Raw genomic sequence first — 19,845 nt, 5'->3', positions numbered from 1 at the left:
TAAAGGGTCTCAAAATTTAGTCTAGAAAATATAAAAGGGCAAAAAAGAACCGGACTCTTATCTTATACAATTTTTATACAATTTTAAGGTAAAAATATATAAGGACTAGGTTGGATTGTGAATCGAGCACTAGATAGGGCAATCCATTACCACCCATTTGAGCACGAATAATTCTTGGACAGCGAGCGTCTTTTCTTCTCTCATCAGTAGTTGATCTGTTTAAGGGTAGCAAAATAACTGAAAAAATTCTAAAAGACTAAATGAAAATTATATTTATGTCTCACCTTTGGAAATATTGCATTGCGAATAGTCTCACCTTACCTGGGGGTAGCGAAGATCAGTAGCACAACTTACAAGTACGAGTGCTCACCCAATACACTAATCATTTAAAGGGGGATTTTCCGGAAATCACTTTGTTGTTGCTCTTATGCCGGAGATCAGGCATTCTGGCATCATGCACATACGTAGTACCTGGAGCTAAGTAGTGACCCGGCCCTGCAGTACTCGATCACCAAACCTGCTAGTCTCCAAATAGCAGGGGCACCTAATCAATCATGCACGATGCGCCCGGCAATCCGACCCAACTCCACAACCGTCTGCCGGACCATGTGAGCCAGCCACGCACGGAGATACTCTGCCGGCCGCCCGGACACGCTCTCCCTTTGGGCACTGCGAGACGCAATACGTGCAACGACATGGAGCGTTGGTTCAAGGAAAAGCAGTGCCACATTCTCCCCCTTCCGATCCAAAGCTGGGCACACATTCGTCACTCCCCATCCTTCTCTCCTCGACCGCCTTTTAGACGCAAGCACACATAACTCCGTAAGCTCTTTATTTGTCGTCCTCCTCAACCGTACCCTCCTCTCCGTCGCGACCACCACCACGAACCAAAAGCTCACGGAGAAGCTTCTCATGGAAACTATCCTATATGTATCCATCTACGTCTTTAGCGTTGTGGCCGGCACGCCCATCCGGCCTAAATTTGCAGTGGCAGTTGTTGTGGGTGACGGCAACAAACTGTTCACGCGATCCATCGATGGAGGCAGGGAAGAGCACGTACAGCACTACTGCGAGACGGTGCACATGCCCACAGACGCATGGGTCTCGAAACCGTATGATGCACAGGGCTAGGTGTCGTTCAGGCGGCGGATGGACACTGGACAGTGCGATCGATCGGTCGGTGGATGTGAAGGGGCGAGCGGCAAACGAAGCGACGTGTGGCAGAGGGATCGGGGGCGTGTAGTGTGGAACCGCCGGAGGAAGGAGAATCACACAAAGATATCCTGCATCATGCGGTCCTGGATCGATCCATCTTTCTGCTGGCAGCATGCCAGCGTGCGTACTTGCCATATTGCCGGTAGGCCAGACTGCTTCCTGACTCTGGCCACCGTAGTTAGTTTCTAGTAGATGGCACCATCTCCCGGCATGTCGTCAGTTTAAATGCATGTGTCTGTACAAGAAATACTTGATAGAAAACGAGGAATTGGATGGCCAATGATACTGAGAAATCACTCTTTACTTCATTATACTGTACCGGTAAAAAAAATTATAGATCATTTTAGCTTTTATATAGATACATAACTTTTGGTATGCATCTAAATATACACTATATCTAGATACATATTAAAGACTATATATATATTGAAAAGACAAAAATGATGTTAAACTTCAGGATGCAAAACTTGTTTCCATTTATTTGTCAAAAAATATTTTGAAATGTTGCGTGCATAGTGCTAGATTTATTGTGTATTCGACCCATTAATGAGCCAATAAATCAAAGAAATTCCTAGGACCAATTTATTGCTATATGCTAATCTCACATTAATCACATATAAGAAATTTAGAGTAAATAAGCCAAATTATAGAGTGGGCTATTTATTCTTTTGTTTTAAAGTTGGTAAGGGACAAAAGAAGTATCAGCGCGCTCGCTTTCCGCACCGCGCCAATATCCCAGGCCGTGGGTGAGCATGAGACATGATGGGCACCAGTTCAGAGTTGTTCCATGACACATTTTGCAGTTTCCAATCTAACAGTCAATCAGAGATGATTGCTGATCGAATTATCACTTCGTGTACTAGAGTTAATCAAGAATTGATTGCTAATTGAAGCTTATAAACTAGAATTTATTCAAAGAATTGATTGATGATTGGATGGCTTTAATCCCAAAAAATCTGTGGTAAATGACACCAATCCAAGTGTAACCCCCCTCCACTATACATGTTTTGTAGTTTCCAATCCAAGAGTCATTAAAGTGTTGATTGCTGATGGAATTGCTTCCAATATGAGACTCAATCAAGAATTAATTTTATTTTTTTTTGGAAAAGAGTGAAGTCCGTTTTACCTCGTGAACTCGTGACCGAGTTTGGATAACCCACCTAACTAAAAAACCGGATAACTACACCCTACAACAGAGGCAATCACCGCCAGTTTTGATCCCCGTGGGATCAGGATCGACGGTAATGGGACGAATCTTCACCGCCGCGTTCAGAACCGGCGGTGATACCCGTGAAAAAAAAACAGAAATAAAAAAAATAAAAACCACGACAGTCGCCGCCAGCCCCATGCACTGCAGGTCCTCGTGCCGCCGCATACCGCTGCCCCCGCACACACGCCGGCACTCCACGCTGCAAGAGAGGACCGGCAAGAGAAGGGGAGGAGGCGTTGCGCCCGGCTCCCGTGCGCTACCCTGCGCCGCCGCCACGCCGTGCCTCCATGCCACTCCGCACCCGCGTGCTGTGCTACGCGTCACCCCGCGCCTTCATCGGGAGAGTGGGAAGGGAGGGGTGGGGCAGCTTGAAAGTGAGGGGAAGGGAGGTGGAGGAGGAAGGGAACGGTGGTGGCGGCCGAGGGGAGGGAGGCTGCGCGGCGAGGGAACGACAGCGAGGGAGCGAGGGACGGCGGCGGTGAGGGAAGGGAGGGATGGAGGGTGGTGGGGGAAGGAAGTGAAGGATTGGACCAGGAGAGGAGGGGAGACGGGGAAGAGAGAGCAGAGAAATTAGCCTCTAGAATAATTCAAAATAGTTTTTGCTGGTGTAGCATGTAGAACCGATCCATGACATTCTAAGATTTTTCTATTTCACACTTACCTCATGGTAACCTTCTTCGGCACTTCTTTATCTCATCGATTGATTAGGTCGCATCTCCATCGGTACAACCCGAACCAAGTTCGACTAGGGTGTACAGGCAAGCTAGGGGCACCTGAAATACACGAGGTCTATCTGTACGCCATCATATACGTAGGTTTATTCCTAGCTAAAGAAAGGCACCATTCGGCACGTATGTATGCTGGTCTCATACCTCTGGCAGGTGGCGAACCTGAACGTGTGCGTTCTCGAAGCGCGGGGAGCCCACCCCAACCCAACGTGAGATAGTACAAGCCATGTATAGCCTATCCTAGCTGGTAGTAGCTAGCACTACCCCTTCATTGCGCAGACTGCATCAGTTGCCGACCTGCAGCCGGGATCGTTGACGCCGGCCGCGTGCGTCACCCCTACCTTGCAGGCTATACCTTGCGTCCAGACGTGTACGTGCGCCGCATCGTGTTTTCTCGACCTAGCTGCTAGGTATGGATCGATAACATGCATGATACTGCAAGTGGTGCCTACCAGGTGTATGGGCATGCATGGTTGACAAGCGATGATAAACCAATATTCTCTACGGCACTCCGGTATCTGGCGGGAGCGTCCTGGCAACACTGTTGGATCGTGTCAAGGTGCCGCCTTTGGAATATGTGCCGATCATTTTACTGGTTTCGTCATCCATGGATCGGAGATGTGTTGATGTATCATAGAAAAAGATCACGGGAATCATTAAACACGATGATGTACATAGCCAAGTTGAAACGCAGAAGTATATCTACACTACACCTGATATTATTATGATGGAGCGATCATCAGTGGCAACCGGTTCTAAAAACCGGAAGTAGGAGTCTCTTATTCAATCAATTCACTCGCGTTGTCGACATAGAAATGCGTTGTGACACAAGCACGCAATGTACAGTTACATGATCGAGCCGACTTGGTGGTGTATCATCCTACTTTTTCTAGAAAAAAGTGCAAAGCAGTTATAAAAAATTTAACTTCGAATTTGGTATCTGGATACCCATAATGATATCTCAATTACCAAAGTTTTGTACTTCGAAGTGATACTTAAGAGGTACCTCTCTATGGATGAAGACTCAACCGAGACGACACGGTTTAGACGCTGTGACGCTGGACCTAATTTGAAAGACAAAAGTAGAATTGGAAATAAAAGATTGATCCATTGGCTTGGCCGCCTGGGCTCCTCCATTTTGTTTCTCTGGGATGGGTCCATGTCGTTAGACCGAGAGAGTACAACAAAAAGGGTCACGCTTGTGTGTGTATCAGAGAGAGAACAGATGTATAAAGCACGAGAGGTTGGGGAGTCAGATCGAGATAGAGATGGAGGTGAAGGTGGGGCCCAGCGTCCACGGCCGCGGGTCCTGCCACGCGAGGCCAGGGAAGCCATCTCCTCTATTTAAGCTGGCCTCGTTCCCTCGCTCATCACTCATTCACTCACCAAGGAAGTAGAGCACCCAGAGCTTCAGCTCAGCTCATTCGTTTCGTCCTCTTCCGTTTCGTCCGGATACCCATCTGGGCTTTGCTAGCGAACGAACAACTCTCTAGAGTTGTCGAGCTAAGCACGCACAGCACCTCCCTGAAGCCAGCGACCATGATCTCCCCGGACACTATCCGCACGGCCATTGGCGTCATCGGTGAGTCGCCCCGCCCGCCGCCCGCCGCCCGCCGACTGTGCGGTGGCTACCTGCATGAACGCGTATACTCCGGCCGTTTGCACAGAGCAGCTGCAACACGCAGCACAAGTGCTGTCGGTCGCGAGCCTGCCTCTGGTAGATGGCACTAGTTGGTCATGTGTGGTGTGGGGCTCTTTTCATGCTACCTCCTTGCTTCCTTCCCGCTCACCGACGCCCTCCATCCTCCTTTATTTTTCATCGATCTCTTTTCTCTTCGTTTCTGCTTTGGCAAAGCTTTACATTGCATCACAAGCTTTTGATCCCTGCCAATACAAGGCTTGTTTCCCGGGTTTCCTGGAGAGCTCTAATCATTTTGTTTCTCATGCTTGTTCATAATTTGCTCCAAACCAGTTGGTGATTTTCTGCATATTGACCTTTGGGTTTCTCTTGTCTATCTTGCAGGCAATGGGACCGCCCTTGTGCTCTTCCTCTCCCCAGTGTAAGAATCAATTTTCTTGATACTCCTACTTGATAAGAAAATAAATTTAAAAGAAGAAAAATGGTACTATCCTAAATTATGGATACAATATTTTTATGAACTGCTGACAGTACTCGTATGAGATAGACATATACTTATATACACTGATACACTACTATACGCACGTACAGGCCGACGTTCATCCGCATCTGGAAGAAGGGGTCGGTGGAGCAGTACTCGCCGGTGCCCTATGTGGCGACACTCCTCAACTGCATGATGTGGGTGTTGTACGGCCTGCCGTTGGTCCACCCCCACAGCATGCTCGTCATCACCATCAACGGCACCGGCATGGCCATCGAGCTCACCTACGTCACGCTCTTCCTCCTCTACTCCACGGGGCCCGCTCGCCGCAAGGTCGTCCTCCTCCTCGCTGCCGAGGTCGCCTTCGTCGGCGCGGTCGCCGTTCTTGTGCTCAGCCTGGCGCACACGCACGAGCGCAGGTCCATGATCGTCGGCATCCTCTGCGTCCTCTTCGGCACCGGCATGTACGCTGCGCCGCTCTCCGTCATGGTACGTGCCATGGGTACTCTACTTAGTATTGTAGGCGGCTGTCGGTGTCAGGAGATTTTTTCTTATACCAGCTTGAGTGATTGCTACTGCAGATGGAATGAGAGAATTGAATAAGCATAGGAAAAGAAGGGCGGATTATTTTAGCTTTTATTCGCGATCCACTTTGTTGGGGAATAAAAAACATGCGCACGCACCAATGTTTGGTCCTGTTGGTTCTTCAATTATCTGCTCTTCTTTTGGCCATTTTCTCCATTGGTTTCTCTTTTTCTTGTCTTGTGTTCTTCCACTCTTTATTTCATTCACGGGCCCTGTTTCTGTGAAGACTTTTGGCTTTTATTTATCTTTTTTTTATATATATTCTTCACGCGTTGATCCCTCATCCTTATCATGCTAATATTTCTTTTCCTATGTGTGTTCTCCTTTTGTATGGACCAGAAAATGGTGATCCAGACGAAGAGTGTGGAGTACATGCCTTTGTCCCTGTCCCTAGCTTCTCTGGTGAATGGCATCTGCTGGACAGCCTATGCCCTCATCAAATTCGACCTCTACATCACCGTAAGCTGCTACCGATCATTTCATTATGTGTTCTACGCCCAACATCACCTAGTGCTCTCAGCAATCAATCAACTTGAATTAACACAATTGCAAAAAGAAAAAGCAGCGTAAATTAAACACTGGTTTAGGGTAGTTAGGCAAAATTTGAACACGTTGCTATTACTTGCTGCTGCCACATCCTACTATTAAGGTTCCAAGTTTGACCTAATCTTACCAAGCCATCGTACGGTGGCAGGTCATAGTTCACGCGCCATGGGCACGACCAGCCGTGAACGCTACGCGCCCATATGCGTGCACGGGTCAGGGACTGCCACCTAATCTGGGGGTCCCTTTTGTGGCCATTGCTTAGGGTCAGCTGAAGATACTAGCGATTAGATAGGGACACTGACGTTTGAACTCCCTGTGTACTGAATTAGCTCTTAATCTGTTTCGTGCAGATCCCCAACGGGCTGGGTGTTCTGTTCGCGGTGGCGCAGGTGGTCCTCTACGCCATCTACTACAAGTCCACCCAGGAGATCATCGAGGCGCGGAAGCGCAAGGCAAACCAGGTTGCCATGACCGAGGTCGTCGTCGACGACGGCAAGACCAACAACAACCACGCCAGCGCCGGCCTTTACTGATGAAGTCATCGACGATACCAATATTAAGGAAGTGGCAATATAATCAATTATCAAGTTGCCGCCGGGTGTTTGTATTGTGTGATTGTGTTCTTCCCACAAGGGATGAAGGCTACATGTTGTTTTCCAACTGCTTGGGCAGCTGTACGGAGTCACCGGGCCTCATTAGGTGGGAGTGAGATGACTAGGTGGGGGATTTTAGCTAATTCCACCTTTCCACTAGGGTTTAGCTTAATCTAGCTGTTTACCGGCACTTATTAATGGTCTCTTGTCTCAAATTTCTATTGATGACCAAACTCTTTCACACATGCACATAAGCATGGTCATGAATCATGACTTCTTGACCCTTTGGAGCATCCCGTGTCTCTACGTCAGTAGCCTTGTGAATTGTGATAGTGCTAAATTGTTTGTTCGGTCATCCGAGGACCTTTGCTCTTCACTTATACGATCATCGGTTGGTCGTTTGCATCACGCTTCACTTGCCTTCATCGCACCATCTTCCATCTTCACTCACAAAGCTGAATCCTCACGGCATTTCGTTCCTTACATTGATCTCCCTACACCCCCCCCCCCTCCTGCCTCCTGGTGTCCAGCATGAGGTTGTCACCCATCATATCAGCTGAGCACCATAGCCAGCGAAGTTACTGAAGTTGGACCTGCTCTCAAAGAAGCTTCACTCGCCCCAATTGTTAGCGAAACAATGCCAACAACACCAGTCAATGACTGACGGTTGTCACACTCCATCGATCAGACAGCTGCCTACAAAGGCTAAGTCCCAAAAAAAATTAATAAAATGTAAAACTATTTTGATATTCATATTATGGGCCGGGGGTGTATGCCATTTCCTTCCTCGTTGCATTGGCCAGCAAAGTGGTTGGACCCTTAAAACCTCATTTATACCAAGTAGGAATGTTATGGGAGGAGTAGTTATTAGAGATATGTATAGAATTGTATTTGTATTCTTGTACAACAAGTCATACATGACTATATATATAAAACTCACCCCTCCCTATTGGGTGTGTGGTGTCCCTCAATCTTTCCACAAGGTATCACGAGTCCGGGTCAATTAGATCCAACCCTAATCCCCCTCTTTCTTTTTTCTTCCGCTGCTCACGCAAATCCAGCGCCAGCGCCGTCGCTAGCTTCCTCGACGGCGCCCCTACGTGCTGTCTCTGCGTGCACGTACACCACCCCCGTCACCGCTACGTGCTGCCTGTGTGCACGTACACCACCCCACGGGCCGTTGCTGCCTGCCTCACCCGCGTCTACGCGCGCCTCCTCCTCTCCTGATTCATGTCTACAGATTCATCTACCACGTCGGCGACGAGTCCGTCCCTCGTCAACGGCGTCCTGATGCCCTCATCGTCCAGCGTCCTCGCCGTCAGCCCCTTCGCCACGGTCTGCGACAAGTCTCACGTCCCGGTCATACTCGGGATGACCAATCCCAACTTCAACAAGTGGGCGTGCTTCTTCCAGACCATGTGCGGCAAGTTTGGCTTGCTGTCGCACATCGACGCAAGCCGAAACCCGAGCCTGCTGATGCATCTTGGCAGCAGGCGGACTGCTGCGTTCGCTCCTGGCTTTTCGGCTTCATCTCCGACTCGATTCTCGATCTCGCCATGGAACCGAATCAGACTGCCAGGGACCTCTAGGTCGCCATCTACGGTCTGTTCCAAGCCAACAAGGAGCCGCGCCCCGTCTTCTTGAGCCACGAGTTCCACTCAATGACTCAAGGAGATTTCTCTACTCCAACACGCTGACAATATCGCCGACAGCCCCAACCTCACCTTCACGGCTGCTCGCAACACTCTCGTTCTGAAAGAGTTGCGATTAGCAACGAAGAGAAGGTCGCGTCCTCCACAGCACTGTTCGCCTCCGGCTCATCGTCCACGACATGTACATCTACTAGCTGCCGTACCTCGTCCTCCTCTGTTGGGAGCGGCGGGTCCGGCGGCCAGACTCAACAGCAGCGTGACTATAGTTAGCCAAATGGACCGCAGGCCACGACCCGGCTCTAAACCCTATACAGCACGGCACTAGGCACGATGCCTTAGTCGTACCATACCATGCTGGCACTGCATGCCTGGCCGGCGACCCACGGCATGGCACGACAGATGGTTAGCCGTGCCTTGTTGGCCCATCAGCACGGCCAACATATCGTGCCCGTGCCAGCCCAGGCACCTTGGGTAAAAAATCCCTTGATCAACTAAGAACAAGTAACAGATCTCAAATTTTTGTACAACACACAAGAGCAATACATGCATATCAGTATATCACACAAAAAATAAATTAACACAAAGTTTGAGCTGGTGCAATGGCTGCCTCATTAAAAAAGTACAGCCCAGCTCAATCAATATATAAAGCTTCAATATTACATAGTTCAAGTGTTCCAAGTTACAAAACATACATAATCACCTATCAAAATACAGATAATCAAAAGAGGCTTCAAGTTCCTTGTCCTCCACAGAATGCTGCGCTCTTGCGTCACCAGCCTCCCAGTCTTTGATGCAGGAGAGCATCTCCACCAATAAGATTAAAGGCAGACTCTGAAAAAATAGTAGACACGGAACACATAAAGCATCTTTAGCTAAGATTGAAAGCACTGGATAGGTTTGTTTGTGCTCATGCCACCAATTTAAAATGTTAAAATTATCATCAAACTGGCTGACGGTGTCACTGTCCAAGTGAGAAAATAGTTCAGAACCAGTACCAAAAGCAGCACCAATTAATGCTGCTTGCAGTAATGCACTTGCAGAAGTCGAGCAACCGCACGCTCCTCAGGGCGGGTGTGGCCTCGAGCCCCAGTCCTGGCCGGCCTCTCCGACACCTCCACCGGGCGGGCGTGGTCTCGTGCCCCCGCTCGGCAGCATGGCGCCGTCAGCGTCAGGCGATGGCCATGTCCACGCACCGCTGCATGGCGCTGTAGCTCCGGCACCAACGTCGCCCGGGTAGGCTTCCCCGCCCAGAACCAGCCCAGCTGCACTGGCACCATCTGAACTGGGCCGGCCTCCCTCGCCCGGCATTGGCCCAGCTGCGGCTTCTCCGTCCCCAGCCGCTGGGCCGTCGCCAGACACTTGGCCTCCTCGCGTGGTTGAGCCTCCAGAGATCGACTACGACGAGACATTCAGCCCAGTCATGAAGCCGTCGACCATTCAAGTTATTCTCAACATTATCGCATCTCGAGTATGGCCAATACATCAACTCAACATAAAGAATGCATTTCTTCATGGGCACCTTTATGAGACAGTCTACTGCCAGCAGCCACGGGGTTCTGTGGATCCATCTGCTCCTGACCATGTTGCCTCCCTCTTTATATGGTCTGAAGCAGACTCCTTTGGGCGTGGTACCAGCGTTTCGCCTCCTACATCTGCCGTCAGAAACATCCCTCTTTATTTACAGAGAGGGCTGCGACGTTGCCTACTTGCTCCAATACGTCGACACATCATCTTCACTGCCTCCTCGTCCGCATCACCGAGTGACTTCACTTTGAGTTTGCCATGATGGATCTTGGTGATCTTCATCACTTTCTTGGAATCTCAGTTTCACACTCCTCCGACGGCTTGTTTTTGTCTTAGCGACAGTATGCGCTGCATCTCCTTATAGCGAGCTGGCATGGCCGAGTGTCACTCCACGGCGACACCAGTCGACACTCACGCCAAGCTATCAGCTACAGATGGTGCTCCCGTTGCTGATCTGACTCAGTATCGCAGCCTCGCAGGTGCTCTGCAGTATCTCACTCTGACTCGACCGGATTTGGCATATGCTGTTCAGCAGTTCTGCCTCTTCATGCATGATCCTTGAGAGCCTCACCTTGCCTTGGTGAAGCGCATATTGCGATATGTGAAGGGCACACTTTCTTCCGGGGTTCATTTGGGCGTCGGTCCTGTTGACAGCCTAACTGGTTATTTGGATGTGGATTGGGCAAGCTGTCCGGATTCTCGACGATCTACCTCCAGCTACTGCGTATTCTTTGGCAACAATCTGGTGTCTTGGTCTTCTAAACACCAGACTACAGTCTCTCGCTCTAGTGCCGAACCAGAGTATCGTGTTGTTGCTCACGTTATGGCCAAGTGTTGCTGGCTTCGTCAACTTCTCCAGGAGCTACATCTACCGATTGCTACTGTGACGGTTGTCTATTGCGACAACATCAGTGCCGTGTACATGACCGCCAACCCAGTACATCATCGTCGTACGAAGCACATCGAGATAGCTATTCACTTTGTCCGAGAGAAAGTGGCTTTGGGACAGGTCCGTGTTCTTCATGTTCCGTCGTCACACTAGACATCATGACCAAAAGCTTGCCAGTTATTTACTAAGTTTAGGTCCAGTATTTGCATCCGAGATCCTCCTGCTGCGACTGCATGTGGGTATTAGAGATATGTATATAATTGTATTTGTATTCTTGTACAACAAGTCATACATGACTATATATATAAAACTCACCCGTCCCTGTTGGGTGTGTGGTGTCCCTCAATCTTTCCACACAGTAGTGATATTATATGCAACTATACATGAACTACATACACATCAAGAAACTTAATGATACCATGTGATTTATAAATTTGACATTAAAAAGACTTATAATTAAAGGAACATGGTCTTTCTACAACAAAAATTCAGAATGAAATGTTTTTGCCTGCAATGGTACCAACGGGTTCAAAAATTTGTATATGGGGAAGTGTAAGCATCAAAATTAATGATGATATTGGGTTCCGAACCCAAAAGTTTGTCAAGCAAGGAAATCCGATATCGCCCATCCTGTTTAATACAGTGGCCAATATGCTCTCTGTTTTAATTAGGAGAGCTAAGGATGATGTCCAAATCAAGGGCATGATACCTCACTTAGTTGAAGAAACATTGTCTATTCGGCAATATTCAGATGAGACTATCACTTTCATGGAACATGATTTAGAGTACAAGCTAAGATGAAGCTATTGCTATGTGTCTTTGAACAATTGTCAGGCTTAAAAATTAACTTTAATAAAAGTGACATTGTTTGTCAGGGAGAAGCAAAACAGTACAAGCGAGAGTATACTAAACTATTTGGCTGTGGAACAGGACCATATCATTTCGGATACTTGGAAATACCAATGCATCATAATAGTTAATCTCCATAATGAAGACTGGAGCGTTATTGAGGAAATAATATTTAAACGTAAACAAAGTAGCTGAAAGGCCAAACATTTATCCTATCGTGGGAGACTAATTTTATTAAACTCAGTCCTGAGCAGCCTCCTATATTCATAATATCCTTCTTTGAAATACCGAAGGTGTCCTGAAAAGACTAGGTTTGTACATATGGAGATTCTTTTGGCAAGACGCTAATTGTTAATGAAAATATTGCCTAGCCATATGGGAAATACCGTGCCAACCAAAAGATCAACGTCGGCTGGGATACCTAACCTCTGGATCAAAAATATATATTTGCTTAGCAAATGGTTTTTTATCAATTGCCAAACGAGGGTGGAAATAAATATCTGAGTTCAAAATGTCTCACCAAGGTTAAAATAAAATCGAGAGACGCATATTTATAGAAATGTCTGCTAAATATTAGGTAAGATTTTCCGGGTTGCAGGACTTTAAAAATAAAAGATGGATTTTAAATGAGATTTTGATTGGACATATGGATTGACTCTAAATCATTTAAAGAGAAATTTCCCAACCTATATAATATAGTCTCGTTGGTGCCTGTTACAGCTTGATTTCGACCATCAAATCCTGCATAAAAGAGGAACAATATCACATGCCAATACTAGAATAGGATGAATTATCTAACGAATTCCACAAATGCTGGTCTAAATATATATGTAGGTACATTTGAGCTAAAAATGCAGGAACAAAGCAAGCATGATCCAAGGCTAAGCAGCTCCAACCAATCAGAATGCACCATCCAAGCTCACACGGATCAAAGGGCCTACCAGTGCTGGAAACCGACCCAAGAAAATACCAGCCTCCTGCACAAAGCTGAGGTCAGTTGGTGCCCAACCTGGTTCGGCCCAACCAGCCGGGGCACCACCGACTTACCTCTTCCACGTGCTAGCTCCTCATTGGCTCCCAATGGCGGTTCAAGGTGCAACCCGTTGTTTTCTCGGCCATAGACCTCTGGTGCCACACCTATAAATATGAGAGAGGAGGGGGTAGGAATAGAGACACACTTCACACTTGTAATTTTTACCTTCTCCTCTCCTATTCCGAGCTCTAGGCTCTCTCTAAATGTGTAGCGCTGCCTAGGCGGTGTTAGAAGATAGGAGGAGAGTGAGGGGAAGTAGGGGAAGTGCCGGAGTTGTCGGCACTCTCCTCGAGCTTGTACCTCGACAGATGCTTATCAATCAAAGTAAGTGATCATGACTTTCTTAGTGCTTTAGTTTCATAGCTAAGTAGTACTTCTAACTCTTTAGTTGTTTGCTTGATCAATGTTCACTAGCTTAGTGGATGGTCTAGTCTAAGACTCCTAATAGAGACGTATGTTCTCGGCTGAGGCTAGAGTTAGTAAATGACAGCGTAGACGTGGTATCTAGGCTAGACTTTACCTGTTAGTTGTGGTATATCCCATGGTTTGATGAGGTAGGTGACAGGTGGTGTCAGCCCTGTTTACTTAGTGTAACCCTTCCCGTTCAGGTATATCCCAGTGCCGTATTACTGGGGTGTCTTGGTTTTATCCATACGGAGCCAGTAGCCCGAAGTAAACAACTAGAATAGTTCTACCTTACCTTTGATTCTCAACCTTAGGAATCCTCTCCGCTCCTTGCCTCTAGCCAGTGTGTGTCCTTGGACGAACCTAAACCTAAGAGAGTGTACACACGTTCCTCAGCGGATACGATACCCTGGAATACTCTCGGGTGAAAGCTACAATGGTATTCCGTGCACTTGCAGATTTATCGGTGACATTAGAAATACCTAACAAGCTTTCTAGCGTCGTTGCTAGGGAACGGTTGCTATTTTCTCTTCGGACCCAGGTCGTCCTCGTATCTTTTTTTTCCTCGGATTCTATCTTTATCCCCACTATCCATGGAGTAGCCATCCATTCAATAGCTCTCCGCATCTAAGGGCGAGTTTTGTGGGCCACCCTCTCTTGCTGATCCAATTCTTTCATCTAGCTACACAATCAGCCCCGGTTACATAGACAAGGTTCAGGAACATCCCTTCTTAGGATGAAAATCCCTACCATCATCTGCGCGAATTTGAGCAAGTGTGCTCGTGTCTGATAGGCATGACACATGAGGCTCTCAAGTGGAAATTGTTTCCCTTCTCTCTTATAGAGTCGGCGAAGCAATGGTACACAGCCAATGTAAGAAGTGCGAACGGGGATTGGAATAATCTTTGAGATAGGTTCTGTCTCGCTTTCTTCCCAGTCTCCCATATCTATGCCTTACGAGCAGAGATTCTGACCTTCTGTTAGAACAAAAAAGGAATCTATCATGCCGCTTGGGCTAGGATGTCCTCTCTAGCCCAATCCAGTCCAGACTTGTCTCTCCCCGATCACTTACTTCTTCAGCATCTCTACATGGGGTTGAGCAAGGACGATGCACACTACCTCGATGTCACCTCAGGAGTATCTTTTGCACACAAGACTCTAGCTGAAGGAAGGGAAATCATAAACAAAATCATGGAAAATACCTCCTTCATCTGCACATGTGAACCTCCTCAGGAAAATCCTAAAGTACACCATGAGGAAATTCTAGTAGCCGAATCCCGACCCATAGATACCCAATCTTTAGATTCGACTCCTGAATCCTCACCTGACCCGAAACACCAAAGAAAGAGGAACCTCTACCTTTGGAATTCTCACATAGTTTCGAAGAAGATCTTTGTGAAGACTATGGGAACACCTCGAACTATTCTTATCAAAAGAGACCACTAGTCCCTGTCACTCCTCCTGAGCCATGCGAAAAGGAATTCCTTCAAGAGGCCATCAAGGAGTTGATGACTCTAATGAGCAACGAATGGTTGAGGGAAGGAGAGTTATCTCTAGAACCACTCCAAATCAAACATCCTTCCTCTTCCATCCGATGCCGCATAAGGGACCAAGATGTGATAGCTCTTTATAACCCAACTGTCGGAGCCAATATCATGTCAGATAACTTTGCACTAGCCTTTCTAGGCGGCGAAGCCTTAGCCCCGACAGGCAGAACACTCAAAGGGCCTTCAGGTTCCCTCATGGGCAGTTATGGGGTGATCCAAAATATGTCTGTTTGGCACAAGGCTATTAAGGCAAGCCTCAATTTCCATGTGTTCGAAGTTCCCCACTTCGACATCTTGATAGGGCATCCCATCGAGAAGCTCCTCATAGATCTACTAGATTCAGGGAGCCTTAGCATCAGATTAGGGAATGAATCTCATGCTATCCCAATCACTCAAACAATCAATACAGTAGCAGAGATCTCCCCTATCACAGTCAATTGAGGAAGTGTTGGATATCACTCCTATGGACTCACCAGAATCACTCCTTGAGAAAGATGCAAAAGAATTCATCTAGGAAGAGGAAGATTCTAATGAGGTCCTAGAACTCCCAAAGTTCGAAAAACCAACACGATCCCCAATTGAGCTGAAACCTCTTCCCTCTGGGCTCCGTTATGCTTTCTTGAACAACGATGTAGAGTCTCCTGTAATCATTAGCGACAAACTCTTAGATGAGGAGACCGCAAAGCTTATTGCTGTTTTAGAAAAGCATCAGGCTGTGCTAGGTTATGCCCTCCAGGATTTCAAGGGCATCAGCCCTACTCTTTGCACTCATTGCATCCCTATCGATCCCACCATGGCACCTTCTAGGGAACCCCAAAGGAGGTTGAACAATGTGATGCGTGAGGTTGTAAAGAAGGAGGTCCTAAAGCTCCTACACGCCAGGATCAATTATCCTATCTCATATAGCGAGTGGGTAAGTACGGTGCAGGTGGTATCCAAGAAAGGAGGCATGACAGTTGTGGAAAATAGCAAGAATGAGCTAATTCCGCAGCGTACCGTCACGGGATGGAGGATGTGCATTGACTACAGGAAGCTGAACAAGGCCACAAAGAAAGACCACTTCCCACTACCCTTTATTGATGAGATGTTGGAGAGGTTAGAAAAAGCACTCTTTCTTTTGCTTCCTTGATGGCTATTCTAGTTATCATCAGATTCCTATCCATCCCGATGATCAAAGTAGGACAACTTTCACATGCCCCTACGGAACCTACGCCTATCGAAGGATGTCATTCGAGTTGTACAATGCACCCGCATCGTTCCAAATGTGTATGATGTCCATCTTCTCGAACATGATCGAAGATATTATGGAGGTCTTCATGGACAACTTCTCGATTTACAGTAAGACCTTCAATCATTGCGTTAGAAATTTGGACAAGGTCTTGCAGAGATGCCAAGAAAATGACCTGGTGCTAAACTGGGAGAAGTGCCATTTCATGGTCCGAGAGGGCATCGTCCTCGGACACTTAGTCTCCAAGAGAGGAATAGAGGTGGACAAGGCGAAGATTGAGGTCATCGAAGAGCTACCGCTGCCCACCAATGTGAAATAGATCCGAAGCTTCGTAGGCCATGCAGGGTTCTACCTGCGCTTCATCGATAACTTCTCTAGTATTGCTAGACCCCTTACGAGCTTACTAGCTAAGGATGTACCTTTCCACTTTGATGATGAGTGCCTAAAAGCCTTTATATCCCACGGTTTGATGAGGTAGGTGACAGTTGGTAACAACCCTGTTTACTCAGCGTAACCCTCCTTGTTCGGGTATATCCCAGTGCCGTATTACTGGGGCATCTCGGTTTTATCCAGGTGGAGCCAGTAGCCCGAAGTAAACAACTATGATAGTTCTACCTTACCTTTGATTCTCAGCCTTAGGAATCCTCTCCACTCCTTGCCTCTAGCCAGTGTGGTGTCCTTGGATGAACCTGAACCTAAGAGAGTGTACACACATTCCTCAAATACGCTGGAATACTCTCGGGTGAGAGCTATAACGGTATTCCATGCGCTTGCGGATTTATCTGTGACGTTAAAAATACCCAACAAGTCTATTATTCTCATGTTACAGTGGGTTATATCACTACTACAGAACAACTATCCCAAACACCCCATCACCGCCGGTTGAAAATGAACCGACGGTAATGAGCTATCATCGCCAGTTCTATTTGGAACTGGCGGTGATACCCATCATCACCGCCGGTTCGTATTCCAAAATATGTTCAACAAGCATCACCGCTAGGTCATAACATGAACGAACCGACAGTGATGCAATCACCACCCTAATATTTCCCTCCCTCTCCCACTCTTCTCCAACTCATTTTCCGGTCCTTCTCTCTCCCCCACCTCCCCTCCCACACACGCTCCTCCCTCTCCCACGCACGCTCCTCCCTCTCCCACGCCGCCTCCCTCCCTCTCCCCCGCCGGCACTTCCCATGCCGCCCCTCGCTTCCCCTCCTTTCCTCTAGCACCTCCCCCTCCCCGGGGAAGAGTAGGGCACGGGCTCTGAGGCGGCGCTTGGCTACAGCGCAGATCTGCGACAGTGGAACAGCGGCGGCGGCTGCGGAGCGGGGTGTGGAGCTGCGGCGCTCGGCACTGGCATGGAGCAGCAGTGCTTGAGCGGAGTGGGGCCGCGGCGCTCGGCGGCAGCAGCGCGTGGGGGCGTGCGCGACGGCTGTTTTTTATCTTTTTTTTGTTTTCTGAAATGGGTATCACCGCCGGTTCTAAGCGGGCGGTGATGCCCCGCCCCATCACCACTGGCCCAAATTCAACGGGGACCTAAACCAGCGGTGATGGGGTTTTAGAATCGGCGGTGATGACCTAGTAGTATTTTGTCGCGGTGAATATCTCTATCAGAAGAGCAATAGTTGGGATAAACTGGCGGACTGGCATAATCTGGTTGCTAAATTAGCAACTTCCTAGATTTCTATAGGGAGGGTCAACTTCACCTAGGATTTGCATAGACATAGTAATTTTACAGTACGATCTATGTATCAACATCTCATGAACCAGAACAATCAATTCATGAATAAATTTATTTGGAAGCTAAAAATCCCTCTACAAATACATATTTTATTTTGGCACTCCAAAGCGGTGTTATTTTAGCAAAGGATAATTTAACTAAGAGGAATTTCACTACACCACGGTTGGCTTATGGTAACTTGCGATCAGTTGCTAAAAGCGCTTGCAACAACTTGCGATCAGTTGCTATAGGGTTTTAGCAACCGACGCGGTCCGTCGCTGTAAGTGGGGTTGCTAAAGGCTTTAGCAACCGTCCACTTCTTTAGCAACCGACCCTCCATAGCTGTTGTATACCTTTACCAACCGAATGTACAACCTATTTAGCAACCAACAGTAAGTTATGGAGACTGATATAATCTGAATAAGTAATGTTAATTCAGAGCTATTTATGCTGTAAACCAATTACAGTAAGTCACATAGTCATAAGTAAACGGGCAGTCCTTCACATGATGACTGAGTAAACAAGCAAGAAATCATCACAAATGACTTATATCAAGTTAATTGACTTCATTAAGCAGTCCTTCACATGGTCATAAGTTACCATCATCTTTCCAAATGATCCAACTAATTAGGCCTAACTAGCTAGTTTTGTCACAAAAGCAACCACACTTGCAATTAGTTTACAGCATAATGTTTGCATGTTTACAAAATCTGTCACAAAAGACTTCCATGCCATGTACTTGAAACAGTCCTGCACAAGCTTCTGGCACCCAGAATTCTTCAGCCTACACTAAGATCCTAACAGTCCTGCAATTATCAATTCTTCAGCTTATCCCTTCCTGGACACTAAGAGGAAAAAATTAGTCAGTTATCAAGTGAAAGCAACGATGACAAAAAAAAGTGCTACTTGCAACTAACAACAGGTTGAGTTGGCTGTCTTAATGCTTTAATCACCCAGCAGGTTGAACATTGTCATCCTCCAATAAGTTTGATGCGAAGTAATCGAACTAGGAAACGTAGCTTTGAGTATTTACTGCATCCTGGGTATAATTCTTGACTATTGTCTTCTGCTAACTTACAAATTGAAGCTAAATCATCACTAGGTGGCTCAAAAGATTCATCATGCTCCATACACCCTCCATCATCTAAACCACAAGCTAAGTCCCTAATCAACTCATCTATATCATCATCTTCGCTGCGTTGCTCAATAAACTCATCTATATCGTCTTCATTCACAGAAGACGAAGAAACTTCTCCATGTAAGGTCCATGTTTGGTACCCTTTTAGAAAACCATCACATATCACGTGTTCTCGTACTTCACTTGCCTCTCTCCAAAATGAGTTAACACACTTTCGACAAGGGCATAATATCTTGTTCCCTACTGCTGAATTTCTAAACGCAAAAGCTAGAAAACCATTCAACCCTTTTTCATAGGCCTCCGTTTCCCTATATGCAATTCCTATGTTAAAAATAAATATAACTACAGCAGCAAACAATTTCAGTTATTATGAACAAGTTGTTCGGTACCTAGCCTCATTGGTGATCCACGATTTATCCATGCACCTTTATGTGAGATACGAAACAACTTTCAAATATGGAATCTAAAAATAGATAACAAGCATCAAAACATAGTTGCATATTTTTGTAATGTATTACATGCATACGCAAGGTATGAAAAGAACTCAGAGGCACACAGAGAAAATTAATGAATGGGTATGCAAAATTACCCTTTGTGTGAGCCGAGATTTGATAAGGTTAATGTCAACCGCCTTCCAATGAGAAACGCTTTCTCCAGCTGAAATCGGTACCTGCAAAGACAAGAAGTAGTAGTACTAATCAGTAACTGCAAGATCTGTACACTGTGTTTATGAAATAATAATTCCCTACTACGGGAGAGAGGGAGCAGAGCGGCCAGCGGGAGGGAGCAGCGCGAATGTCTTCAGTAATGCGGGCAAGCAATAAGTCCAGAGCAGATCGAACTTGGGAGGGAGAAGCAGAGCG

At 47.0% G+C, this 19,845-nt stretch overlaps 1 protein-coding gene across 1 annotated transcript; it reads left to right on the top strand.

Moving 5' to 3' along the window:
- Window positions 1–4,513: 4,513 nt before the first annotated feature.
- LOC112878071 (bidirectional sugar transporter SWEET4-like) lies at window positions 4,514–7,281 on the top strand. Its single transcript, XM_025942475.1, has 5 exons — window positions 4,514–4,735; window positions 5,177–5,213; window positions 5,384–5,762; window positions 6,198–6,317; window positions 6,755–7,281. The coding sequence occupies exons 1-5, from the start codon at window positions 4,693–4,695 to the stop codon at window positions 6,935–6,937; spliced, it is 762 nt and encodes a 253-aa protein (XP_025798260.1). The 5' UTR covers window positions 4,514–4,692; the 3' UTR covers window positions 6,938–7,281.
- Window positions 7,282–19,845: the final 12,564 nt, after the last annotated feature.

The sequence above is a fragment of the Panicum hallii genome, chromosome 1 (assembly GCF_002211085.1).
Source record: "Panicum hallii strain FIL2 chromosome 1, PHallii_v3.1, whole genome shotgun sequence".
Classification (NCBI taxonomy): Eukaryota; Viridiplantae; Streptophyta; class Magnoliopsida; order Poales; family Poaceae; genus Panicum; species Panicum hallii.
This window is presented reverse-complemented; position numbering and strand designations above follow the sequence as displayed.

Bases quoted from the DNA above. Each gene is read 5' to 3' on its own strand.
- LOC112878071 (XM_025942475.1), top strand. From the start codon at position 4,693: ATGATCTCCCCGGACACTATCCGCACGGCCATTGGCGTCATCG. The intron at 5,214-5,383 runs GTAAGAATCAAT...ACGCACGTACAG, and splicing joins GTGCTCTTCCTCTCCCCAGT to GCCGACGTTCATCCGCATCT. The intron at 6,318-6,754 runs GTAAGCTGCTAC...TGTTTCGTGCAG, and splicing joins AATTCGACCTCTACATCACC to ATCCCCAACGGGCTGGGTGT.